The 27945-nt window shown below is 45.1% G+C and overlaps 1 protein-coding gene and 1 pseudogene across 2 annotated transcripts in view; one reads left to right on the top strand and one right to left on the bottom strand.

Moving 5' to 3' along the window:
- The first annotated feature begins 4 nt into the window (after positions 1-4).
- Positions 5-23062, top strand: LOC149429885 (uncharacterized; annotated as a pseudogene). The gene is made up of 5 exons (XR_016310072.1): positions 5-84; positions 1715-1843; positions 11691-11825; positions 11912-12035; positions 13224-23062. The product of XR_016310072.1 is annotated as an uncharacterized LOC149429885 (transcript).
- Positions 22480-27945, bottom strand: part of LOC149429876 (uncharacterized) — a 210306-nt gene continuing 204840 nt past the window's right edge. The window contains exon 10 of the mRNA XM_089666353.1: positions 22480-27331. Within this exon, the coding sequence (XP_089522479.1) occupies positions 25841-27331 (1491 nt within the window). The 3' untranslated portion in view covers positions 22480-25840. The remainder of the gene's footprint in view (positions 27332-27945) is intronic.

The following is a 27945-nucleotide window of genomic DNA, read 5'->3' as shown; positions in this document are numbered from 1 at the left end:
GACAGGAAGTGATGTCAGGTACAGACAGGAAGGTGAGTTGGAGGAAGTAGAGAGGAGACGTTGGTGGAAGTGGCAGTAGAGGAGGTAATAAGATATTATTTCCTATTTACACCCAGTAACCCCCCATCATGTCCGTCCTCTTCCTCCATAGTCATGTCCGTCCTCTTCCTCCATAGTCACTGTGATGTCTTTTATCTCCAGCAGATGATGATACACACATATATAGTGTGGGAACCCAGATGAACCCCTTCAGGGGCAGAACATTCCCCCACTTCCAGGGCCGGAACATTCTCCTCATTGTGGAGATAAATTCTAGTAATATGGTCCTCTAAACAAACAGCACTGACAATAAATAGACAAGACAAGGACCATCCTGACCATACATGGCCTACAAAGGGCAATGATGACACTACACAGGCAGCCAATGGGCAATCATTACACTATGCAGCCAACACAATGATGGAGTGCCGGGGTCAGGAGTATGGAGCATAGAGCCCCTTACATTGCTGGTCAGGAGGAAGAAAACATTCCCCAGCCGGCCATGAAGAACATGTTCCATCATTGGTGTCAGAGGAAGGAGGAGCTGAGGGAGGTACTGAAGCTGAAGGACGTTGGGGCCCATGAGGAGGTAATGGGGTTGAAGGGCTCTGAGAGGGTAGTATAGCTGAAGGACTCTGGGTCCCTAATAGGGTTGGTGGGCAGCAGGGTTCTGAGAGATGAGGAGGGTGTAGGACTCAGGGGGACTCTAAGGTAGGGCGGGGGGCTCTTGGTCTATGATGGTCCCCCCACCTGAACTTGCAGTTCAGTCCTCTTTACGGAACTTCTGCCAGGAAAGGATGGTAACCTTCACCTTTTTACCATCTCACTGGTCAAATAAACTTCCAAAGAAACCATGTGAGATAAAGGACAGATCTTCACCCCTTGATGGGCACTCTTTCTTAGAGGGGGTCTATTTATGCATTGAATAATGGGTGGTCATGGGTCAGTGCTGTGCATCTGTGGAAGGAAGTCAAATACAGTCCCATGACATAGTCTTTGGCAGTGCCCAGTACTGAAATTCAAACCACCAGGAACCCACTGCCACTCTGTCCTGAATACTACAGTATACTTCGCAATGCATAGAGCGACCCCCCCCCCTTACTCCTCCTACCCACACTGGGCTGCCATTGGAGGGAAGAGAACAGACTCCTCCCCCACAGCTCTACTCCATCAGAAGCGTCCTCCTGCTATCCATTCCCTTCTCTTACTGCAGAGAGTGACAGTGACATCACTCCTGTCAGTCAGCAGTCTGCCAGAGATTGGAGCCTTGCTTCCAGAGTTCTGGCAATTATCCTGATTAGCTGGCAATTCCAGCCAAAAGCCAACAAGTTCCCCTAAAATCATGATGACCCAAAATTGACCTCACAGCACTGCCTCAGAGCAAACAAGAATACAGAAGTAGGATCATATTTAACACTTGAGATCTAAAACTAAGTAAACCCTGTTCAGAAATAAAACAAACCCAATGGATAAAAGGGAATTTCTGATCCGGAAAGCCAACAGGATCCCAGGACCTCAAAAATGTAGCAAACACTAAACAGTCCAGACTAAATGTGTTCCCATGGGGTCAGTAGTTCTTAAATGTCCAGCAACCCTCCTATTCCCCCCTCACATCCACATCCTATTATTGTGTGACCAATACCATCCAAATCATTCTTACTTTCATTTCCCAAAGTTATCCGTCTACAAGGAGACCTGTATAGATCACATGATGTCACCAATGAGGATGGAGGAGGACCGGAGTCACATGACTGAGAAGATACTAAACCTCACCCTGGAGATCATCTACCTGCTCACTGGAGAGGTGAGGAGGATTCTGGGAGGTCACATGACATACCTCTTGTCTCTAATAACAAAACACAGACCTGACCGGAGAGGTAAGGAGGATTCTGGGAGGTCACATGACATCACTCATCTCTATTAATAAAACACAGACCTGACCGGAGAGGTGAGGAGGATTCTGGGAGGTCACATGACATCACTCTCATCTCTATTAATAAAACACAGACCTGACCGGAGAGGTGAGGAGGATTCTGGGAGGTCACATGAATCACTCTTATCCCTATTAATAAAACACAGACCTGACTGGAGAGGTGAGGAGGATTCTGGGAGGTCACATGACATCACTCTCATCTCTATTAATAAAACCCAGACCTGACCGGAGAGGTGAGGAGGATTCTGGGAGGTCACATGAATCACTCTTATCTCTATTAATAAAACAGACCTGACCGGAGAGGTGAGGAGGATTCTGGGAGGTCACATGAATCACTCTTATCTCTATTAATAAAACACAGACCTGACCGGAGAGGTGAGGAGGATTCTGGGAGGTCACATGACATCACTTATCTTTATTAATAAAACACAGACCTCAGAGGAAGGGGCCTGGACATGGAGCTGTGAGCAGGAGAAAAGTAAGAACTCCAGATGTCGGTGATATGCTGCTGCCAGCCTGAGACCGTCCGACACCCCACAGTGAACCAAATCCTCCGCATCTGAAGGTCGGTGCAGAGGGAGTGCCCATAGAGCCCGGTTCCACTGCACACGCTGAGTTCAGGGGAGTGAAACGCTCCCCTCTGAGTGTGCTGCATCTCGAGTGGTGAGCACGTGGCATGGTTGCCGTAGCTCTAGAGCGGACTGCACAGGAGGTGGGGAGATCCCTGCAGTGGGAGTAGGCAGAGATGCGAGGCTGAGAGAGGGACGGAGAGCAGATGTCGGTACTAAGAGCCGGAGGAGAGACAAGGAGTTTCCATTATAGTCGGTCATTATCTAACATTGCATGCACATGGAGATCAGTGGAGTCTGAGGAGAGGAAGAAAGAAACTCCCTGGGGAGGATCAATCACAGATAGATCCCAGGAGGGATTGCTAAATTTGGACTGGAGGGATTGGGTGACCCGAAGACAACCTGTGATAGAGGAAGCAGGTAACCCTGAGACACCAGCAAACCAACCACACAGGACTGAGTAAGCTGCCGCCTGGGTCCCCCCACAAGGTGAACCCGCTTTCAAGGAAAATGAGACAGAAGAGCGTAAGATCAGTAAACGGACGCAGCGGTTCTGAAGGTGTGGGTGAGTTGCCGCTGGCAACGGCAAGATGTTTTTGCAGTGACATTCTTTCACGCAGTTAATAGGATTACTAGGTTTGAGGAGAGAAGACCAGGTGAGCAATATATTAATGTGTAAGGGGTGCTCAGAGGTTAGGAGGAGGGATAACTATCTTACTCCCTCATGAAGTTAACTGGAATTGTACAGAGGTTGTCCACAGTCCAGATAATTTTGTCTGTGATCAGAATAAGTAAAAAAAAAAAGACAAATTCAAGTAAAATGAAAAGTAAACCTGCTAAAGGAGGCGGAGAAAAAAAACCCACAGTCTAGTGCAAACAGGAGTACTATTAAGAAGTATATGGCCACAAGGGAGAAAAGCCCAGAGAAACATGGTCCTGAGAAACAAAATGAAGGAAGAAGGAAGTCTGATGAGGAGCAAACTAGATTGTCATATGGAAAACGAGATGGAAATTCAATTAACTAGTTGCCGACCGCAGATAGCCGAATGACGGCTTCACTGCGGCCGGGCAGTTCTGGGTGGACGTCATATGATGTCCCCCCAGAACGCGCTCTCCTGCGCGCTACAGGGGGCGCGCACCTGGCGATCTCCATGATCGCTGTGTCCTACGGACACAGCTGATCACGAGATGTGGTAAAAGGCCGATCATACCGGCCTTTTACCACGTGATCAGCGGTGTCCAATGACACGCTGATCACAGGGAAATGCAAGTGCCGGTTCTCGGCTGCACTTTCCTCACGCTGTCAGATCGTGAGGAAAGTACTGCCGAGAACCGGCAGTTGTCAGAGCGAGGATCGGCACCGATCATCAGGGCCACTGATGATCAGTGCCCTGATGATCAGTGCCCAGCAGTGCCACCAACAAGTTCCGCCCACCTGTGCCCAGCAGTGCACCCACTAGCTCCGCCCACCTGTGCCCAGCAGTGCACCCACCTGTGCCACTCTGCAGTGTCACACACCTCTGCCCAGAAGTGCCACCTACCTGTGCCCAGCAGTGCCACCCACCTGTGCCCACCCACCAGTGCTGCCCACCAGTGCCACCCACCAGTGCAGCCCAGCAGTGCTGCCAGTCAGTGCCACCAGTCAGTGCCCAGCGGTTGTGCCAGTCAGTGCCACCAGTTAGTGCCCAGCAGTGATGCCAGTCAGTGCCATCTATCAGTACCCATCATCAGTGTCACCTATCAGTGCCGCCTATCAGTGCTGCATATTAGTGCCGCCTATCCGTGACACCTCATTAGTGCTGCCTATCAGTGCCGCCTATCCGTGCCACCTCATTAGTACTGCCTATCAGTGCCCTTTAGTGCTGCCTATCAGTGCCGCCTATCAGTGCCCATCAGTGCTGCCTCATCAACGCACATCAGTGAAGGAGAAAAAATACCTGTTTGAAAAATTTTATAATAGAAACAAAGAAACTTTTTTTTTTTTCAAATTTTTTGCACTTTTTAAATTTATAGCGCAAAAAGTAAAGCGCCCAGTGGCGATTAAATTCCACCAAAAGAAAGCTCTATTTGTGAGAAAAAAATGATCAAAATTTCATATGGGAACAATGTTGCATGACCGCGCAATTGTCAATCAAAGTTCGGCAGCGCTGAAAGCTGAAAATTGGCCTGGTAAGGAAGGGGGTATAAGTGCCTGGTAGGCAAGTGGTTAATGAATCCATAAATACTGACAGTGTAAAAGAACAAAGTTTGGCAGATCAGCAGGGGGCTTTCTCTCAAATTCCTACAAGAACTGAGATGGTGGAACTCTGTATGAAATAGCGGGGATTCATAATGATCTGGGGCGAATATTAACAAGAGTGGAGAAGCAGAAGAGAAGATAGATGCTCAGGTCCAGCATATTGCAAATTTGCAGTCGCAGGTAGACAAAATGAAAAAAGAACATCGGAAACTAGCATACATATTAGAAGACCAAGAGAATAGAAATAGAAGAAATAATTTGAGGATTCAAGATCTACCTGAAGTCTCTAAAGAAGAGGACTTGAGAGAGAAAGTGGGGAGCGTGCTGAGTCCTTTAATAGAGAGACCAGATTCTTTGAAATTAGAAAGAGTACACAGAATAAGGAGATCAACAGGAATGGTATCCGAGTATCCAAGAGATGTGATTATGCGGATAGAGAGAAGATATGTAAAAAATTGAGAGATAGACCCAAAATTAAATATGGAGATACTAGTCTGCAAATATATGCTGATGTAGCTTCAGAGACCTTACTGAGGAGAAGAATGTTGAAACCTCTTTTGGATCAGATGAGAGAGATAAGAATTCAATACAATTGGGGATTCCCAGCATGTTTGATCGGATGGAAGGATGGAAAATCAGCTAGGTTAAGATATCCGGAAGATCCAAGAGACTTTTGTGAAAAACTAGATTTGCAGAAGGTAGAAATTGTGGGGTGTGTGGAAAGGTCTAATGAAAACTTAGAGTGGAGAAATGATAATTGGCAGCAAGCATGGGAACAAAAGGAGGAGGTGAGAGTTGGTGGTGGGTGGGTGGGTGGGAGGGGATTGGAAGAGGTGAGGTATTTTTGCTATGCTGAGCCTGTCTCTTACCTTTGCCCGCCATACCGCTAACTCTTTCTTTGTTCCGATATCTGGAGTCCTAATAAGATAAGTAGTTAAGTATTCTAATGTGGGGTAGGGGGGATCAGGAAAGTTTTCTATGTCCGGAGTCATACCCCAAAATAGGAATCGGTAGTGGGGAGATCCCACATCAAATTCCAGGGTTTTAGGGGGGGAATGGGGGGATATGGGAGGAAGGGAGAAAGAGAAGAAGGGATAGTTGTCTATTACTTGAAGACTGGGAGCAAGTTATGTGGAGCTATGAGAGTAGGAAGGAGGATTAACAAAGATAAATTAATTCAATTAGTATTACGACATACAATGTGAAAGGGCTGAATTCTCCAAATAAAAGACACAAGGTATTGAGGGAAATACAAAGCCATTCTATAGACGTTGCTTTACTACAGGAAACACATTTAACGCATGACTCTAAGGTTAAGCTGTACTCAAGGAACCATCCACACTGGCATTATGCCAATTCACCGATGAAGAGGGCCAAGGGAGTCGCAATTGGATTTGCAAGAGACATAGGCTTTAAGGTGGAAGAGAGATTGGTCGATCCAGAAGGAAGATATCTAGGACTTAGAGAAATCCTAAAGGGGCAAGAATATATGTCGGTTAATGTCTACTGCCCAAACAGGAAGCCAGAAAAATTTCTGCAGGATATTCTTGGTAAGATAATGAACTTCAAAAAAGGCTTTCTTGTGATGGCAGGGGACTTTAACCATTTGACGCCCGGCCTATGGCCAAATGGCATCTGCAAAAATGTATTAGCTTTCTGGGAGGCCGCCATATGGCATCCTCCCACACATGCACAGGTCGCGCACTTGCAGAGCTGTGCAGCGGCACGATCTGTCACCGGCCATGTACCTCGGACACGGCCGATGACAGATCTGAGTACCGGCCCCCGTTGCCGGTACCATGTGACCTGCTGTGACCAATCACAGCAGGTCACATGACAGTTGTATACAATGGATGGCTTCATTCATGCCATCCATTGTATACTACTGCCTAGCTGTGAATGGTCACAGCTAATCACATGCACATATCATGTGATTAGCTGTGGCCAAATCACAGCTAAGCACAAAAAAAAAAAAACCCCTGAATGAATCGGTCATTCAGGTAAATGCTTGCTTATAGCAAAGTAATTCTTTGCTATAAGCAAATTGTGTAAAAAAAATACTGATCACTTCCCCAAAGTAGTACTATGTTAGTATGGTAACATTGCACTACTTTGGACATAGTGAAATATGAAGAGAAAATCTTAAAAAAAAGAAAACAATTTAATAAAAAATATATATATTTTTTTTTCACACTGTCACCAGTCAGTGTCCCTGATCACCGCCATGCCAGTTATATGATGACGCTGTACTGCACTGGTGACAATATGTAAAAAAAAATAGTGAAAATAATTTTTTTTATTTTTTCATTTTCCGAAAAATTATGACAAAAAAAATACAACTTCAAAAAACTCGCCATTCCTCTTATGAAGTACGTCGGACTGTCTGCTTTGCAAAAAGTGGTCATTTGGGGGATATCTGTACTATTCTGACATTCTTGTACCTCAAGAAATTTGATTGGCTGTCAGTACTTCAGGATTGATCAATATTCAGATCTATACCATAGTTTGTGAACTCTATAACTTTCCTACAAACTAAAAAATACATCCTAATTTGGGTTATTTTCACCAAAGACATATAGCAGAATACATCTCGGCCTAAATTTATGAAGAACAATTATTTATTTGCAAACTTTTATAACAGAAACAAAGAAAAACGTGTTTTTTTTCAAAATTTTCGATCATTTTTGTTAATTTAGCAAAAAATAAAAACCCCAGCGATGATTAAATACCACCAAAAGAAAGCTCTAGTTGTGTGAAGAAAATGATAAAAAGTTAGTTTGGGTACAATGTTGTATGACCGCGCAATTGTCATTCAAAGTGTGAGAGCGCTGAAACCTGAAAAATGGCCTGGGCAGGAAGGTGTAAAATTGCACGGTATTGAATTGGTTAAACCCCTGGATGGATGTATCCTTAGGAGTGCAGAGAGATGAGAGTAGAGTTTTAAGAATAGTAAAAAAAAGATTATATCAAAATCAATTAATAGATATTTGAAAAGTGAATCATCCTAGGGAAAGAGATTACACTTTCTTTTCAGCAGCGCACAGATTGTACTCGCGTTTGGACTTTTTAATTGAGCATAGACACCTAGAATCACTGATTGCAACTGATATTAAGGGTATGTCCATTTCAGATCATGCACCAGTAACAGCAAGTTTGAGAGTAAAAGGATTCAGAATAAGAGGGCTATGTGGAGGTTGAATGAGTCACTTATACAAGATATAGATATAGAGAGAAGGATAAAGGAAGAAATTGAACAATATTTTATCTTGAATGAAACGGAGGAAATATCAATAGCCACTATCTGGGAGGCTCATAAAGATTGTATTAGAGGAGTACTGATAGCCCAAGGGATTAAAAAAAAAGAAAGAACGGGAGCAAAAAATGAAGGAGGTGCTGGAAGGACTATATAATTTAGAACAGACCCATAAAAAGAAACAGGAATCAGACACATATCAGAAGATTATGCATAAGCAAGAAGAATTAAAAGATCTAATGGAACATGAGACTAAGAAAGTGTTTAACAGTCGGCAAAAGAAAGATACAGGTGGGGAAATAGACCAGGGAAATATTTGATGAAGAGGTTAAAAGTTAAGAAATCTAAAAATTGTATAGAAAAAATAAAAAATGAGAAAGGAGAGCTGGTTTACTCCACCACGGATATAGCCAGTATGTTCCAAAAGTTCTATAGTAAGCTCTATGACGTGAACTCAAAAAAACAGAAAGGGGTGGAAGAAGAGAGGATAAGAAGAAGTGTTGAATTTCTCAAAGAGGCACATTTACCAACATTAACGGAAGAGGAACTGGCAGCCCTAGACCGAGTAATATCTCAGGATGAAATTAGCATTGCACTAAAGAACACGGTGGGGGGAAAGAGTTCAGAACCTGACGGGTTTACGGTGGGATACTATAAAAAAATTTAAAGAAATACTAGTATCTAAATTATGTAAATATATGAATGCATTAGGGGAAGGAGTAGAAATGAGAGAGGAATCATTGCATGCATATATTACAGTTATTCTTAAAGAAGGAAAGGATAGTGCACAATGTGCAAGTTATCTTTATTAAATATTGATACAAAGTTATTTGCGAAGGTCTTGGCTACAAGGATGAAGGAATTAATGCCAGAGTGGATACATTATTATCAAGTAGGTTTTGTTCCAAGAAGAGAGGGTAGAGATAACAGACTGATAACTCTGTTACTCTTACAAAAAGCAAGAAGAAGGGAACAGTCGACGATTTTATTATCAATAGATGCTGAAAAAGCCTTTGATAGAGTGGATTGGAGTTTTATGTTTAGTATGCTAGAGGCCTTAGGAATAGGAAATGAAATGATGAGGTGGATAAGAGAGCTTTATAATGGACCCTCTGCATCGATTAAAGTCAATTTTTGAGCCCCCTTTAAAATGTACAATGGTACAAGGCAGGGGTGTCCATTGTCTCCCTTATTGCTTGCAATATCTTTGGAACCATTATTAGCTACAGTTAGAAAGAATATAGATATTAAAGGAATTTGTATAGGTGAAATAGAACATAAGGTGGCAGCTTATGTGGATGATATGTTGTTTTACATTGTTAATCTGAGAGTAACGTTGCTAAATCTAATGGGATTGCTGAAAAATTACGGAAAGTTAACAAACTTGAATTTTTTTTTATCTAAATCAGAGATCTTAAATATTAATGTAGCATAAGCTGAGATGTTGGCCCTGCAAAAGGAATTTCCTTTTGTGTGGAGGGAGAGAGAATTAAGTTATTTAGGAATAAAACTAACTCCTTCATTAAAAGGTTTATATCAAGCCAATTATATACCATTAATAAATTAAATCAAAGATGAGTTGAGAAGGCTTTCAATAGGAGGGGTCTCATGGCTTGGGTGCATTAATTTGGTAAAGATGGTAGTGGTCCCAAAAATACTGTACAAGTTTCAAATGATCCCAAAATACTTGCCAGGACCCTTTTTTAGGATAATAAGAAAAATGATATCAAGTTTTATTTGGGCTAACAAGAAAGTAAGAATTGGTTATAAGATACTTTGTAAAAATAAGGAGAGGGGAGGATTGAACCTGCCGGATATGAGGAAGTACTATATGTTGGTGCTCCTGTCGAGGGTGGTGGACTGGACATATAATGTGGAAGAAAAAAGTTGGGTAAAAATGGAGGAAACACTAAGTATGGCACAGCTGGGAAAGATAATATGGATTCCAAGTAAATTTCATATGAGAAGGGAAAACGGGAGTGTTCTGACAAGGGAGGTATTGAGAGTTTGGGATAGGTTACACAAATCTATGGGTTGGGAGTTTAATTCACTGAGGATTCCCTTTGTGGGGACTGTTTTTCTTTCCACCAGGGAATGATGAAATAGCAGGAAGATGGTTTAGGGATAGAGATGCACGATTGGGGGATATTTTAGTTAAGGGGAAGGTGTGTAATTTTCAGGAACTGAGGAAAAGGAAGGATTTATTTGATGAATTACATGAATTTAGGTATTACTAATTGGGACATTTTGTTTCAACACTTTCCCGTCCTCTGCGGGAGATGGAGGATATGCTTCCATTCGAAAAAATGTTGAGCCAGGATACAGCCTGTAAACATGTATTGTCTAAAATATATAAGATGCTCAACGTGTTAATGGAGACAGAGCCTCCAAGATTCTTAGAGAGTTGGGAAAAAGAATTGGGCACAAAGATGGATGAGCAACAGAAGGAAAAAGTGTTTAAATTAGTACACGGGGCTGTAAATTTGAATACGGTAGAAATGAATTATAGATGTTTGACAAGATGGTATTGTACACCGAATATTGCACATAAATTAAGGGAAGAAGTTTCACCACTTTGTTGGAGGGGTTGTGGAGAAAGAGGGACTATGTCACACATTTGGTGGAAAAAATTCAGAAATATTGGCAGGATGTAATTGTTTGCATATAGGAGATTTTGGGAGTGAGTATCCAAAAAGACCCATGGGTGTGTTTATTTTACAGTACAGAGGTTTCAGAGAAAAAGTTTAAAGGTAGTGTATTATATCATCTAATTAGTGTGGCTAAAGGTTTGATTCCTGAATTCTGGAAGACAAAGGACCCCCCCCAAGGATGAGAGAATGGATTAACAGGATAGAATATATATACAGGATGGAGGAGTTATTCCATATGGATAAAGATAGAATGGAAAAATTTAGAAAGGACTGTAGTAAGTGGGATGCCTTAAAGGCCTCGGAAAAATGGGAGCCCTGGAAGTTGAGGTGGAGAAAGGAAAAGATTAGGTGAGAAAGTAGTAGAGAAGGAATGGAATCTATAGCTCTGAAAAAGGGAGGTAGACAACCTTAAGAGAAGAAATGAAGATCTTATTGGAAAAGGATAAGGAATGAGAGGGGAGGAATGGGAATGAGGTATCATGTATAGTTTGGAATTTGTTAACATTAATGTGATTTACTTTGTATCGAAATTAAAATTAATAAAAGATATATAATAAAAAAATAAAAATAAAACACGGACCTGACCGGAGAGGTAAAGAGGATTCTGGGAGGTCACATGACATCACTCTTATCTCTATTAATAAAACACAGACCTGACCGGAGAGGTGAGGAGGATTCTGGGAGGTCACATGACATCACTCTCATCTCTATTAATAAAACGCAGACCTGACTGGAGAGGTGAGGAGGATTCTGGGAGGTCACATGACATCACTCTTATCTCTATTAATAAAACACGGACCTGACCGGAGAGGAGGATTCTGGGAGGTCACATGACATCACTCATATCTCTATTAATAAAACACAGACCTGACCAGAGAGGTGAGGAGGATTCTGGGAGGTTACATGACATCACTCTTATCTCTATTAATAAAACATGAACCTGACCGGAGAGGTGAGGAGGATTCTGGGATTCTAACATGATATTCCTATTGGTTCCTCAATACAGAGATTTCCTCTTCTGAAGTCAGGTGATCATATGACCATCACAGTGCCTCCATGTGACTCCCTAAACCCTGAGAGACACAACATGCAGAAGATTCTAGCAGTCACCAAGAAGATGATGGAGCTGCTGACAGGAGAGGTGAGCGGTGCCGGGAATTCTGGGACATTCTCCAGTAACAGACAAGGGATGTGTCTGGATGGTGACTGTATCATTGTGTGTGTCAGGTTCCTATAAGGTGTCAGGATGTCACTGTCTATTTCTCCATGGAGGAGTGGGAGTATTTAGAAGGACACAAGGATCTCTACAAGGACGTCATGATGGACAATCAGCCGCCCCTCACATCACCGGGTAAGAGCAGACTTTATTGTAAAGGAAAGCAGTACGGAGGATCCACCTAGATCCCCATCATCAACCTTCTCTATGCTGCATACGCAATGTATGTATCTAGACTGAATTTACAGTATGTCGATGTTGGGGTTCAGCTGGCAACAAAATGTAGAATTTCACCTAGGCTTGAACCAAGCATCTGAATCATGTGCCTAGGGTCTTCTACCTCATACCCCATGTCCAACTGACAGAGCAATTCTCCCAGAGTTACTTGTTTCCTGGCTGAGTGCAGTCTCAGGTGATGGGAGGCAGCGGTGTGGAACCTCTGAAACTTTCTCAAGTAAACATTTAGGTTTTCACTGATTACCAATATTATGAGTCCTGATCCTTACACTATATTATATTGTAGATTACATACTCCTGACCCCTGCACTATATACTCTATGTTGTACATTACATACTCCTGACCCCTGCACTATATACTCTATGTTGTACATTACATACTCCTGACCCCTGCACTATATACTCTGTGTTGTACATTACATACTCCTGACCCCTGCACTATATACTCTTTGTTGTACATTACATACTCCTGACCCCTGCACTATATACTCTGTGTTGTACATTCCATAGTCCTGACCTCTGCTCTCCACCCACTGCTATATATACACATAATATGGATTCTCTTTTGTTACACCCATTTCCTACCAGCTGGACATTTTATATCGGATGATGTGATTGGAGCACAGACTTTTACATGGTGATAATAATGTGATAACATCCTCCAACTTTGGACCCTTAAACAGAAAGTGATAATGAGGGAGGAGTCAATACCCCAATGATGGTGGTCTTCAGGATCAGTCCAGTCTTCATCTTGGTTGTTCTCCCCCCATCCTCACTCTCTGACCTCTGGTGGGGCTCAGCCCCGCTGTTTTTCATGACTAAATCATGGACTAAATAAGGAAGTGCAGTACTTCTTGTGAAGACAAAATGACAATAAATTGATAGAGGGGGTGGGAACACTCATCCTATAAACCCCTCATCATTGTCACCCGTGTGACAGTTCTGGTTGTTTTCTCACTCTCTGGTCCATGAATATAAAAATGTATGTGGGCTGATGTCCTGTATGTGGAATGATGTGGGCAGAGTCCTGGTTTGGGGGAACCAATCAGATCCTGTCTAGTAATCCTCTTTGTCTTTGTATTTTAGTCCATGGCCGGGAGATGAGGAAAACCTCCGAGGATTGTCTCACTTTGTCTCCAGACTGGAAAGTGGAAGATGAGGACATCACACAGTATAGTCCAGGAGAAAACCCGGCTCCCTCCAATGTCCATCCGGCACCAACCATTGCAGATGGACCATCAGATTCCTCGTATCCTGAGGAACCTCAGCCTGTGCGGGACCAGGCCAGGCTGCCAACAGATAGGACTGAGTGTAAAAAGCGCTTCCATTTTAAATCCCATCTTAATCTGCAAAAAACATCTCACACGGGTGAGAAATTACATTCCTGCCCTGTGTGCGGGAAATGCTTTTCATGGAAGTCCAATCTTCGTAGACATCAGAAATTGCACGCAGGGGAAAAGCCTTATTCTTGTTCCGAGTGCGAGAAAAGTTTTGTAAAAAATGCAGATCTTGTCAAGCATCAGAGGTCTCACATTGGGGAAAAGCCTTATTCCTGTCCTGAGTGTGGGAAATGTTTTTCAGAAAAGTCAGATTTACACAGACATCAGAGATCACACACAGGGGAGAGGCCTTATATCTGCTCTGAGTGTGGGAAATGCTTTGTACAAAAATCAGTACTTGTCACACATCAAATGTCTCACACGGGGGAAAAGCCACATTTCTGTCCTGAGTGCGGAAAATGTTTTTCACGGAAGTCCAGTCTTTACAGACATCAGAGATCGCACACAGGGGAGAAGCCGTATTCCTGTTCTGAGTGCGGGAAATGTTTTGTACAAAAAATATCACTTGTCACCCATCAAAGATCTCACATGGGCGAAAAGCCGTATTCCTGTCCTGAGTGCAGGAAATGCTTTACAAGAAAGTCCAATCTTTCCATTCATCAGAGACTGCACAAGGGGAAGAAGCCACTTTCCTGTCCTGAGTGAGGGAAATGTTCCTCACTGAAGTCCTGTCTTCCTGTACATCAGGGATCCCACACAACCCTGGAGGTGTATTAGTGCCTTGAGTGCGGGAAATGTCTTCTGGATGAATGTTGCTGGACATCCCAGCTCTCATGTGGGGAAGAAGCACACCCTGATATACACCTCAGATATACTCCATGGCTGATCTTCGTCATGGAAAAACAATTCATGAGAACACGTAGAGGTCATAATTTTTTAGAAAATAATAATTGAATAAAAGTGACCAGCATTTTCCCAGTCATAAAAAGTATCGATTGTATTTTTTTAATAGATCGATTTCCGATAATCTCTAGCTCCATGTAAAGGTCATAATGTGGTATTTCAGATGGGGCGTGGCTTGATGCTCAGCGGGATGGGCGGCTGCATAGAGGAGCTCTGCACAACCCGTGAACATTACATCCTCCTCCAGCCTCTACAGCAATTGTGGGCAAACCAACTAGACACACACCGGGTCCCCGTCACTGCCAACCATCCTCAACACCAGGAGCCCACAGCATTCCAGATTTATTTCAGTCCCAGGCACATCAGACCCACGGCAGTGCTGGAGACAAGATGGCATCAATGAGACATGAGGCAGAATACAGTGATGAATATCTATCAGCTTCAGAGGATCTGGTAAAGGAGCCGGAGCTCACTGATCATCCTTTACAACTGTCAGGGATGACCAAAACAGCAGCATACATAAAAAATACCTTCTCTTTGGCAATCACTGAATTGAAGGCATATACACTCACCGGCCTCTTTATTAAGTCCACCTGTGTGGTGGAACCGTTCCACCTAGGCCCCCTCCTGCGGAGCAATGCATCTCAGCCAATGGTCCTCTTGTCCTGCAAGTCTTCCTGCAGTCTGCCAAGGCAGGTATTAGAGCTCAAAACCAATCCTTCCCTGCTATCCCAAACCACGAGTCTGAACTTTGTGTAGGGTGAAATGAATCAATCTTTATTGAACACAGTTCAGCATATACAGCTTCACCCCCACCAGACAGCCTGGCACCAGGTTTTCCCCACCAGACAGCTTGGCATCGGGTTTTCCCCACCCACAACAAAACCCTACAACCCAACAATACAGTATGAACTCTATAGAAATGAAAGACTACAAGGTCACATTTCCCTAAACAAAGTGTAGAATGTCTGTCTACATAACAGCTGCTAAACATATACAGCTTTACAAAGGGGAGAAAACAAACAGAAAGGGAAAAATGTTATCACAAAGGGACGGTTCGTCACAAGGCTCCCCCGTTGCGTAACACCTGCCAGACCCGGCGAGACCTTCAAACGGGTCCGCTTGGGGCTGGTCGGTTCAGAGGGTTACTTCTCCAACTCGTCTTGCCAGGACAACATATCTGCGTTGGCATTTTGCTTCCCCGGTTGGTACTTGATGGTAAAGTTATAGGGTTGGAGGGCCAAGCTCCACCGCAGCAGACGACCATTGTCCCCGGAGACCCGGTTTAGCCATACCAGGGGGCTGTGATTGGTGAGTACTGTAAAGGAATGCCCAAACAGGTAGGGCTGCAATTTCTTGAAGGCCCATACCAAGGCAAGACACTCTTTCTCCACAGCAGCGTAGGCCACCTCCCGGGGAAAAAACTTTCTACTTAGGTAGGCCACTGGATGATTGTTCCCGTCATCCCCGATTTGGCTCAGAACAGTGCCCAATCCAAAGGTGGAGGCATCAGTGTGAACACAAAACCATTTGGAAGGGTCAGGAGCAGCCAAAACAGGAGGATGGATCAGATCATATTTGAGCTTTTGGAAAGCCGTTTCACACTCTGGGGACAACACAACCTGTCGGCAGATTCTTCCGGGTCAGATCCGTTAGGGGTTTAGAAATGGCGCTGTAGTTGTGGATGAAATTACGTTAGTTCCCCGCAGTGCCTAGGAAAGCAAGGACCTGGGTCTTGGTTCGGGGGGTGGGCCAATTTGCTACCGCTTCCACCTTTGCCGGTGCCGGTTGTTGCTTCCCACTTCCTACCCGATGTCCTAGATATTGGACCTCGGACACCCCAACATGGCATTTGTCAGGTTGGATGGTCAGCCCTGCTTGCCCAATGTGATCAAGCACTTTCCTGAGGTGTTGGAGGTTATCCTCCAAACTATCACTGTAGATAGCTATATTGTCTAGATAGGCACAGGAGAAGTCCTGCAGCCCATCCAGCAGCTTATCTACCATTCTCTGAAAGGTAACTGGGGCGTTCTTCATCCCAAACGGCATGACCCTGGACTGGTACAAACCGAAACGGGTGATGAATGCCGACTTTGGTACCGCGTCCGCATCCAGCGGAATCAGCCAGTACCCCTTGCAGAGTGCGATAGTGGTAAGAAAACTACCTCTGGCCATCTGGTCCAGCAGCTCTTCTATCCGGGGCATGGGGTATGCATCAGTCACGTTCCGGTCATTGAGCCTGTGGTAGTCCACACAGAACCAGACAGTTCTGTCCTTCTTGGGTACCAGGACTACTGGGGAGGCCCAGGGACTGTCAGAGGGTTCTATCACACCTAAATCCAACATTTCCTTAATCTCTCTTCTCATCCCTTCTCTGATGGACTCAGGCACTCGGTAGGCTTCCTGCTTCAGAGGGGCCTGACCCTGCATGTCTACCCAGTGGGCAGTTGTGGTGGTGTAACCAGGCAGAGACGAGACCAGCCCTCGGCGCTCTTGGAGCAGTTGGCAGGCCTGTTCCTGGGCCTTGGGAGGCAGCCGTGTGCTGATATCTACATCCACTACACTCAGCTGGGACTGTCCGTCGATGAACAGTTTCAGCATATTCACATGGAAGGTTCGCCGGATCCTTCCATCCAACCAGCGAGCTACAATGTATGTGGTATCACAGAGTTGCTCCACCACTTGGTATGGGCCCTGCCAGGCAGCCTGTAATTTGTCATGCCTGACTGGTTTCAAGGCCAGCACTTTCTGTTCTAAGTGAAACGTTTGGTCTTGGGCAGACCAGTTGTACCACAGTTTCTGTCGGCTCTGGGCGGCCTCAAAGTTGTCCCGTACTAGGGTCATCAACCGTTGTAGCATCTCCCTGAGCTCCAGCACATAGGCCACCACCGAGGTTCCCTCCTCGGCCACTAGTCCCTCCCAGTGTTCGCGTAGGAGATCCAGGGGTCCCCGAACCCTCCGGCTGTACAGCAGCTCGAAGGGAGAGAACCCAGTGGACTCCTCTCGGTAGGCGAACAGGAGGTGGGGAAGATGCCACTCCCAGTCCTTATGGGACATGGTGAACATTCGGAGGAGCTGTTTCAGCATACCGTTAAACTGTTCGCAGAGCCCATTGGTCTGGGGGTGGTAGGGAGAGCTGTACAGCAGTCTGATCCCACACAACTTCCAAAGTTGTTGGGTAAGCTTGGCCATGAACTGCGTGCCTTGGTCGGTCAGGATCTCCCGAGGAAATCCTACCCGAGTAAAGATCTGCAGCAGGGCTTGAGCAACTGTTTCTGCCTGCACATCTCTCAGCGCTATGGCCTCCAGATACCGGGTGGCGTAGTCGACAATGGTCAAGATATACTTCTTGCCTGTGGGACTAGGCCATTTCAGGGGCCCCACTAGGTCCGCGGCGATACGACTGAAAGGTTCCCCGACTATGGGTAGGGGCCTCAGAGTGGCCCTGGGCCTGTCTCCCTGCTTCCCTACCTTCTGGCAGACCTCACAAGACTGACAGTAGTCCCAAACGTCCCCCGATACTCCTGGCCAGAAGAAACTCTGGGTTAAGCGATGCAGGGTCCATCACTTGCCCAAATGCCCAGCAAGGGGAATATCATGCGCAATCTGGAGGAGGTCACGCCGATACTTCCTCAGTACTGCCATCTGCCGGTGAGGTATTTGGGCAGCGCCCACCCCTGCTCCCCCATGGACCCTGTGCAACTTGTCCTTGTCCCACTCATACCTCACACCCAATCCCCCAGGATCACTTCCAGCCCTCCGTCTATAGGGGTCTACTGTCCGGTCACTGGCTGTTTCTTTAGCGAAATCAGCAGGGGAATCCCAGATCAGGGCAGGGACAAGCTTAGCAGGGCGTGGGTATTTGACTCTTACCGTAACCTCAGCAGGTAGAGTGGAAGCATGCTCTCTAGCTTGGTGTCGAGTGGTGACTGGATGAGCTTCAGCAGGGGTCTCAGTGACAAAAGTGGAGACCAGGACTCCCAGATCATTTCCAATGAGAACCTCAGCTGGCAAGTTCTGCATTACTCCAATTTCAACGTCCCTGGCCCCGGCCCCCCAGTCCAGATGAACCCTTGCGGTAGGAATCCGGTAGACATGGCCTCCCGCTACCCGTACAGCCACAGACCACCCAGTCTTGGCCCAGTCTGGTTGGACTAGGGTGAGTGTGGCCCCAGTGTCCCGTAATCCTTGGGCCTGATGGCCATTAACATGGACAACCTGTTGGTGATGTCGGCGATTGTCCAGGATTGCAGCCTGGAGAGGGTTAGCCTCATGAAAGAACCCGATGTCCTCATCCTCGGTGGTAAAATTCCTCCATAAAGAGGCGGTGTCACTTGGGTGGTCCTGTAGGGAGTAGGCAGAGGCTCGGCCATTGGGAGTGGTAGGTTGGTTGGAAGTGCCCCCAGGGGGTTGGCTGCTCTGGGGCCTTGGTGGATTCCAGGGGCAATGAATGCGGATGTGTCCTGTTTGGTTGCAGCCATAACAGCGTGGGCCAGACCGCTTTGGGTCAGAAGGTGTGGGTGGTCTGAGGCATTCTCGGGTGACTGGAGTGGGCACCGCTGGTTGTGGACGAGGTGCAGGGGGAATGGCGGGCTCATTTATCCTCCTGTTGTCCAGGTACTCATCTGCCCAGCAACTATCGTCGGCTAAAGTTAGGGGGTGTTTGTCCCGGACCCAATGTCTAACATCCCCTGGAAGTCCATTGTAAAACTGCTCCAGTCACAGCAGTTGCAACAGTTCCTCCAGCTTGGTGATCTGGCACCCTCGAACCCAGCTGCGGGCAGCGTGTTGTAACTGATGTCCCCATTCAGTGAAGGTGTCCTGGGGTTTCTTCTTGAGTGCCCGGAACTTTAAGCGGTACACCTCTGGGGTGAGAACGTAGCGGGCCAGCAAGTGTCCCTTAACAAAATCATAATCCAAGCAGTAGCTGTCGGGTATAGTCCTGAATGCATCTGCAGCCCGACCGGTTAGCTTGCTGCTCAAAATGGGGACCCGGTCTTGAGCTGCTACACTATGGATGGTGCACAACCATTCAAAGTCCTGAAGAAAGTTGTCAATGTCCCCATCCGCCTCTGAGAAAGTTTTAAAAGCAGCATAGGGAATTTTCTTTGGTCTGGTTGCAGTCTGGAGAAGGCGGGAGGTAAAACCCTCCCAGACCGAGCCCTCGGTTGATGACCAGGAGCGACTAAGCCGCAGTTGGGTGGCATCATCCAGGGCCTTGGAAATCTGTTTGAAGGTGGGAGCACTGCCGAACAGAGCCAAACACCACTCCACCTCTTGTCATAAATCCGAATGGTATAGGGGTCTCCATACGGTGCTAAGTGGGCATGGCATTTCAGGGGCCGATGAGCTGCTATGTTCCTCCAACTCCTCCTGTGAAGCGGAGTTCGCTTCTGGCGGAGCAGTGTTCGCTTCAAGTGTAGTGGAGTGTGAATCAGGTGAAGTGGGGTGCACATCCGCTTGGTCCAGGGCCATAATCTCATCCAACAGTTCCTCTCTGGTCTTGGAGCCAATGATACCTCCCCGAGCAACAAGCAGGCTTTGGAAAGCTGGCTTCTGGAGGTCCCGTATATCCATCTGGCCGAGCAGGGACGTCTCCGTGAAAAAGATGGGGTCCCAGTTGGTGGTTTGGACTTTTTCCGCAATGAGGAAAGATCCCACCGTTGCCAACCAGTTGTGGCGGAACCGTTCCGCCTGGGCCTCCTTGTGCGGAGCGATGTGTCTCAGTCAATGGTTCCCTTGTCCTGCAAGTCTTCCAGAGCTCTCCCAAGGCAGATATTGGAACTCAAAACCAATCCTTCCCCGCTATCCCAAACCACGATTCAGAACTTCGTGTAGGGTGAAATGAATCAATCTTTATTGAACACAGTTCAGTATACAGCTTCACCCCCACCAGACAGTCTGGCACCGGGTTTTCCCCACCAGACAGCTTGGCATCGGGTTTTCCCCACCCACAACAAAACCCTACAACCCAACAATACAGTATGAACTCTATAGAAGTGAAAGACTACAAGGTCACATTTCCCTAAACAAACAGTGTAGAATGTCTGTCTACATAACAGCTGCTAAACATATACAGCTTTACCAAGGGGAGAAAACTGAAACAGAAAGGGCAAAATGTTATCACAAAGGGACGTTTCGTCACAACCTGTTCAATTGCTTGGTAACACAAATTGCTAATCAGCCAATCACATGGCAGCAACTTAATGCATTTCGATGTCTAGATGTGGTGAAGACAACTTGCTGAGGTTTAAACCGAAGATCAGAATGGGGAAGAAAGGGGATTTAAGTGACTTTGAACGTGGCATGGTTGTTGGTGCCAGACAGGCTGGTCTGAGTATTTAAAAAACTGCATTTACAGAGAATGGTCAGAAAAAGAGAAAATATCCAGTGAGCGGCAGTTGTGTGACAGAAAATACCTTGTTGATGTCAGAGGAGAATGGGCGGATTGTTTCCTGATGATAGAAAGGCAAGAGTAACTCAAATAACCCATCATTACAACCAAGGTATGCAGAATACCATCTCTGAATGCACAACACGTCCAACCTTGAAGCAGATGGGCTACAGCAGCAGAAGACCACACCGGGTGCCACTCCTGTCAGCTAAGAACAGGAAACAGAGGTTACAATTTGCACCGGGTCACCAAAACGGGACAATAGAAGATTGGGAAAACCGTTGCCTGGTCTGATGAGTTTCGATTTCAGCTGAGACCAGCAGTTTAGACATTAATGGCTGTGTGTTGAGTTATTTTGAGGGGACAGCAAATTTACATGTTATACAAGCTGTACACTGACTACGTCACATTGTAGCAAAGTGTCATTTCTTCAGTGTTGTCACATGAAAAGGTAGAATCAAAGATTTACAAAAATGTGAGGGGTGGACTCACTTCTGGGAGATACTGTATGTACTGTATGTGTGTATATATATATAAAATATATTGTCAAAAGTATTGGGATGCCTGCCTTCACACACATGAACTTCAATGGCATCCCAGTCTTAGTCCGTAGGGTTCAATATTGAGTTGGCCCCGCCCTTTGCAGCTATAACAGCTTCAACTCTTCTGGGAAGGGTGTTCACAAGGTTTAGGAGGGTGTCTATGGGAAGGTTTGACTATTCTTCTAGAACGCATTTGTGAGGTCAGGCACTGGTGTTGGGGGAGAAGGCCTGGCTCGCAGTCTCCGCTCGAATTCATCCCAAAGGTGTTCTATCAGGTTGAGGTCAGGACTCGGTGCAGGCCAGTCAAGTTCCTACACCCCAAACTCACTCATCCAGGTCTTTATGGACCTTGCTTTGTGCACTGGTGTTGGAACAGGAAGGGGCCATCCCCAAACTCTTCCCGCAAAGTTGGGAGCATGAAATTGTCCAACATGTCTTGGTATGCCGACGCCTTAGGAGTTCCCTGCACTGGGACTAGGGGGCCAAGCCAAACCCCTGAAAAACAACCACACACCATAATCCCCCCTCCACCAAACTTTACACTTGGCACAAAGCAGTGAGCCAAGTACTATTCTCTTTGCAGCCAACAAACCCAGACATGTCCATTGGATTGCCAGAAAGAGAAGCATGATTGGTCACTCCAGAGAACACGTCTGCGCTTTGCATTGCACTTGGTGATGTAAGGCTTGGATGCAGCTGCTCGGCCATGGAAACCCATTCCAGGAAGCTCTCTACACACTGTTGTTGGGCTCATCTGAAGGCCACACCAAGTTTGGAGGTCTTTAGCTATTGACTCTGCAGACAGTTGGTTGCGCACTGTGCGCTTCAGCATGCACTGACCCCGCTCTGTCATGTGACGTGGCCTACCACTTGGTGGCTGAGTTGCTGTTGTTCCCAGTTGCTTCCACTTTGTTATAATCCCACTAACAGTTGAGCGTGGAATATTTAGTAGCCAGGAAATTTCACGGATGGACTTATTGCACAGGTGACAACCTATCACGGGACCACGCTTGGAGTCACTGAGCTCCTGAGAGCGACCCATTCTTTCACAAATGTTTGAAGAAGCAAACCTCTACGCAAGATACCGGAGAAAGCCTTTCTGGCTTTACAGATGGGTCCTGGCACAGGATGCAAAATTGTTTAAAAATGATAATTTTTGGTTATAAACTAATTTGGGTTATTTATTTTTACTAAAAAGATAACAGAATAAATTTTGGCCAAGATTTATGATGAAATACTATTTATTTGCAAAATTTTATAAGAAAAACACTTTTCAAAATTTTTTAATTTACATAGCAAAAAATAAAAATCCCAGCGGTGAATAAATACCACCAAAATAAAACTTTATCGGTCTCAAAAAAATGCTGAAAAACTCATATGGGTGAAAAGATTAAATGGAATATAACTGAATCCATTTTGTATACACTAATACAAGATGCTAGTTTAATATACATATATGAGATATGTGCACACTAACAAAACTGTCTATGTCAGCTTCATGTAGAAATGAGTGTTTTTGCAAACCCTTACAAAAAAGCAGATAAGGTTTACTCTCACTTCTGAAAAGTTTTAACCACAACTTGGGTGTTAGGTCAGATTAAAGCCATGGTCTGGGCTTTAGAGCAGATATGGTATGATAGATAAAGCAGAAGAGTGAAAATGCAAACCTCATAGAAATAATTGTTGAGTTAAGGTAAAACAATGTCCATGTATTTGATTGGAAGGTCTGAGGGTGTGTTTGCCTAAAGACTACAGTATAATAACCCCGATGTTATGCCAATAAAACTGAAGTGTTTGCAATCGCAACTGAGGTGATTTGAGTGCATTCACTTTCCGAGATCTCGTAGCTGTGTCCAGGTGTGACCGTTGGTATCTTGAGGGGGCCCCCAAGGAAAAGGAAAAAGACCACCTACCTACTTTCAATGGGTACAGTGTTGCATGACCGCGCAATTGTCATTCAAATTGTGATAGCGCTGAAAGCTGAAAATTGGGGGTAAAAGTGTCCGGACAGGAAGTGGTTAAAAAGCAGAAATATACAGAATCAATGGATCCCAAGTGCTCTCAACTTTAGAAGTATTGTTAAGTATACTAGTAAGTTCATCACTAATCACAATCCAACTAAGTTTCTGCTTCACTAATTCCAGCAAAATTGTTGACTGTTTCCAACGTCTGGCTATCATAATTCTCGCCGCCAACAGGATATAAATAATCAGTTTAACTGATTTCTTAGGAATATCAGTGGGCAATAAATAAAACTGAGTTATTTCAAGGGATCGATGAATAATAACCCTCATTACCGAATAAAAGAAGTTAAATAAACGGATCTAACACCTAGTCACCACAGGGCATTCCCACCCCATGTGGGGCATAGTACCCTCCTGTCCACAATGTCGAAAACAGCTGGGTGACACAGATGGGTACATTGTAGCAAGACGTGTAGGGACCGGATACCTCCGAAGAAGCGTTTTGTAATTAGATTCAATGAGTGTAGTGTTAATCGAGATTCTAGAGCCGTATTCCGCCAAGTGTCCAGCCACAGGGAAATATTTAAATCCCTTTCCCAATGTACCATATAAGAGAGCTTACCCCCCTGGCGGTATTCCCGAGTGTAGCTCGGGGTAAGGTTTCAGCACCAAAAGCGGTAACCTCGAGCTACACTCGGGAATACCCTGCGGAGCTGCTCCGGGATCCCTCGATCACTTACCTTGTCCTGCGCTCCCGCGATGTCCCCCCTGCAGAGTCCCCAGCCATGTCCTCCGGCCGATGCCGGCATCCGTCTTCTGGGTTCCGGTCCCTGCGACGTCGGGACGTACGGGGGACAGAAATTAAAAAATTTTAAAAAGTGACATTCACTAAATACACTAAAATCACATAATATAACATTCCTGTATCAAACCATTTCACATACATTTTGTCCGGCGCCCTGCCTGCATTTTTACTGTTCTTTCTGCCTGGAAACTGAGAAAAGTCCATGGCGTCCAAAAAGCGTCCCTTTAGGTCAAAAGCGGTTTTAGACCAGCTAGAGAACAGCGATAGTAAATCAGAACCACTTGCAGAATTGAGTGATAATGATTCGTGGGGGAAATTCGTCATCAGACACTGAAAACGATTCTGCGACTTTGCTCAGCGATGTGCGAATTTGGCGCTCTGTTTCAAATTTCAGTGTTTTTGGTTTGATTATATTATTGAATTACATTTATTATTATTTTTTATGATTATTTATTAAATTATAATTTAGGATTTCATGTTTCAAGTTTTATCATCCCCGGGATGTTTACTAGACTCTTGTTCGGACAGATTTCAGTGAGTTATTCCTAAAAATTACAGGCCTACAATAAAAAAAATACATATTTCCATGCAAAAAAATGTACCACTTTGAGCACAGAAATACTGACATAATCAGACCGCTAGGGAGGAAATAGGATGATAATTAGAGACAACAGTAGTATCTTTATTGGGCTTAGGAATGACACTAATGAACCCTTTATGATTATTATTTATTATTATTTTTATTATTAATTTATTATTATTATTTATTATTATTTTTATTATTATTTTATTATTACTTTATTATTATTTTCATCAGAAGGCACCACTCCCCCGTCTCGTAAATAATTAAAATAATGGCAAGTTAATTGGTTGAAGTGAAATTTATAGCATTTACAAATGCTTGTATATATACTTTTTTTTCTACTAGTAATGGCGGCGATCAGTGACTTATAGCGGGACTACGGTGGGCATTCTGACACTGGGGGGGGGACTGACTTGGTGTCACTGACATCCCCAGTGACACCAATACTGTGATCAGTGCTAATAAAAAGCACTGACACTGTACTAATGTCACTGGGCAGGAAGGGGTTAACATCTGGGGTGATCAAAGGGTTAACTGTGTGCTGAGAGTGTTTTATTAGGGGCAGTGTCTGTGTGCATCACTGTAATCACACTGATCAGGATGCATCCCAAGCAGTGTGCAGGAGCTGACAATGAGGAAGATTGTTTGTAAACAAAACAGTCCTCCTCCCCATCGGTGATTGCCGATAATCACAGAGCCATGCAAAGCAGTGTGCAGGAGCTGACAGGGGAAAGATCTGTGCTGTTTATACACAGGTCTCTCCCCCATCTGTAATACTCAGTGATCACCGGGTGCCGGCGAGTAATCACCAGCTGGGACCCAGTGACTGACACCCGAGGCCGCAAATGGCGGCGTGGGTATGGCGCCCCCTAGCTAGAACTGCAAAATCAGGTGATTTTGCGCACCCGTGCCGCCCCATAGCAGTATTTCTGCTATAGGGTGGTGCAGAAGCGGTTAAATAAACATCTCCTGACATTTAGGGGTCTATTCATTAGCATAGCCATTCACCTGGTGACAAGCCATGTACATTCCTTCGGTGTTAATGGGGGTATAAAACAAAAAAAAAATGTTATTTACAGTTTTCTGAGCTAGTTGAAGATTTTCCATTGATTTAAAAGAAAATAATATCATAGAGATCTCTGAGGTTTGACAAGATTCGATTTTTGTACAAAACATTTCCCGCACTCGGAACAGCAATACAATTGTTTTCCGTGTGTGCGACTTTTTATGCGTTACAACTTGTGCTTTTTCTGCGGCTTCTCACCGGTGTGCAATCTCTGATGATTGTAAAAAATGTACTTGTCTGAAAAACATTTCCCGCACTCAGGACAGGAATATGGCCTCTCACCTGTGTGAGATATCTGATGTCGGTCAAGATTTGATTTCTCGGTGTAACATTTCCCGCACACAGAACAAATATATGGCTTTTCCCCTGTGTGAGTCCTTTCATGGATGACAAGGCTTGATTTTTGTATAAAGCATTTCCCGCACTCAGGACAACAATAAGGCTTCTCTCCTGTGTGCAATTTCTGATGCCTGCTAAGAGAGTATGTGCCTGAAAAACCTTTCCCGCACTCAGGACAGGAATACGGCTTTTCCCCCGTGTGAGATCTCTGATGTTTGACAAGTTCTGACTTATTTACAAAGCATTTCTTGCATTCAGGGCAGGAATAGGGCTTCTCACCTGTGTGGAACCTTTTATGCATTGCAAGTTCTGATTTTTGTGCAAAACATTTACTGCATTCAGGACAGGAATACGGCTTCTGCCCTGAGTGCAATCTCTGATGTGCAGAAAGAAAGAACTTCTTTGAAAAACATTTCCCGCACTCAGGACAGGAATATGGCTTCTCACCCGTGTGAGATCTCTGATGGCAGACAAGGTTAGCCTTGCCTGGATAACATTTCCCGCACTCAGAACAAGAATACGGTTTTTCTCCCGTGTGAAACCTTTGATGTTGGACAAGGTGTGATTTTTGTACAAAACATTTTCCGCACTCAGTACAAAAATATGGCTTCTCCCCTGTGTGCAATCTCTGATGTTTTTTAAGAGAGTACTTGTCTGAAAAACATTTCCCGCACTCAGAACAGGAATATGGATTTTCCCCTGTATGATACCTCTGATGTGTGACAAGTTGTGACTTCGTTGAAAAGCATTTCCTGCACTCAGCACAGGAATACGGCTTCTCACCTGTGTGAGATCTCTGATGTCTGTAAAAATTGGACAAGTGTGAAAAAAATTTCCCACACTCAGAACAAGAATACAACTTTTTCTTTGTGTGAGATCTCTGATGTATGACAAGTTCTGATTTTTGTACAAAACATTTCCCGCACTCAGGACAGGAATAAGGCGTTTCACCTGTGTGAGATCTCTGATGAGTGCTAAGCCTGGACTTCTGTGAAAAACTCTTCCCGCACTCAGTACAGGAGAACCTCTTCCCTGTTGGCAGGCCGGCCCGGTCCCACACAGTCTGAGGTTCCTCAGGATACGAGGAATCCGATGGTCCATCTACACTGGGTGGTGCCGGATGGCCACTGGAGGGAGCCGGGTTTTCTCCTGGACTATACTGTGTGATGTCCTCATCTTCTACTTTCCAGTCTGGAGACAAAGTGAGACAATCCTCGGAGGTTTTCCTCATCTCCCAGCCATGGACTAAAATACAAAGACAAAGAGGATTACTAGACAGGAGCGGATTGGTTCCCCCAAACCAGGACTCCGCCCACATCAGGCAGCTTGGTCTCTGAGGAGCTTACAATTCCACCCTCAAGGGAACTAGGAAATGGCTCCTCTGATCTCCTACCAGGTCATTTCTTTATTCATGGACCTTAGTCAGAGAGTGAGGAAACAACCAGAACTGTCTTTTATAGGAGGGACAGTGATGAGGGGATTATAGGATGAGGGTCCCCACCCCCTCTATCACTCATCGCCATCTTCCCAACACAAGAAGTACTGCACTTCCTTATTTAGTCCATGATTTAGTCATGAAGAACAGCGGGGCTGAGCCCCACCAGAGGTCAGAGAGTGAGGATGGGGGGAGACCAACCAAGATGAAGACTGGACTGATCCTGAAGACCACCATCATCGGGGTATTGACTCCTCCCTCATTATCACTTTCTGTTTAAGGGTCCAAAGTTGGAGGATGTTATCACATTATTATCACCATGTAAAAGTCTGTGCTCCAATCACATCATCCGATATAAAATGTCCAGCTGGGAGGAAACAAAAGGGAATCCATATTATGTGTATATATAGCAGTGGGGGGAGGGGGGAGAGCAGAAGTCAGGACTATGGAATGTACAACATAGAGTATATAGTGCAGGGGTCAGGAGTATGTAATGT

The sequence above is a fragment of the Staurois parvus genome, unplaced genomic scaffold (genome assembly GCF_062004578.1).
Source record: "Staurois parvus isolate SC_StPar_1 unplaced genomic scaffold, SC_StPar_1.0 ptg002686l, whole genome shotgun sequence".
Taxonomy (NCBI): Eukaryota; Metazoa; Chordata; class Amphibia; order Anura; family Ranidae; genus Staurois; species Staurois parvus.
The sequence above is the reverse complement of the archived record's forward strand: the minus strand, read 5'-3'. Positions and strand labels throughout refer to the sequence as shown.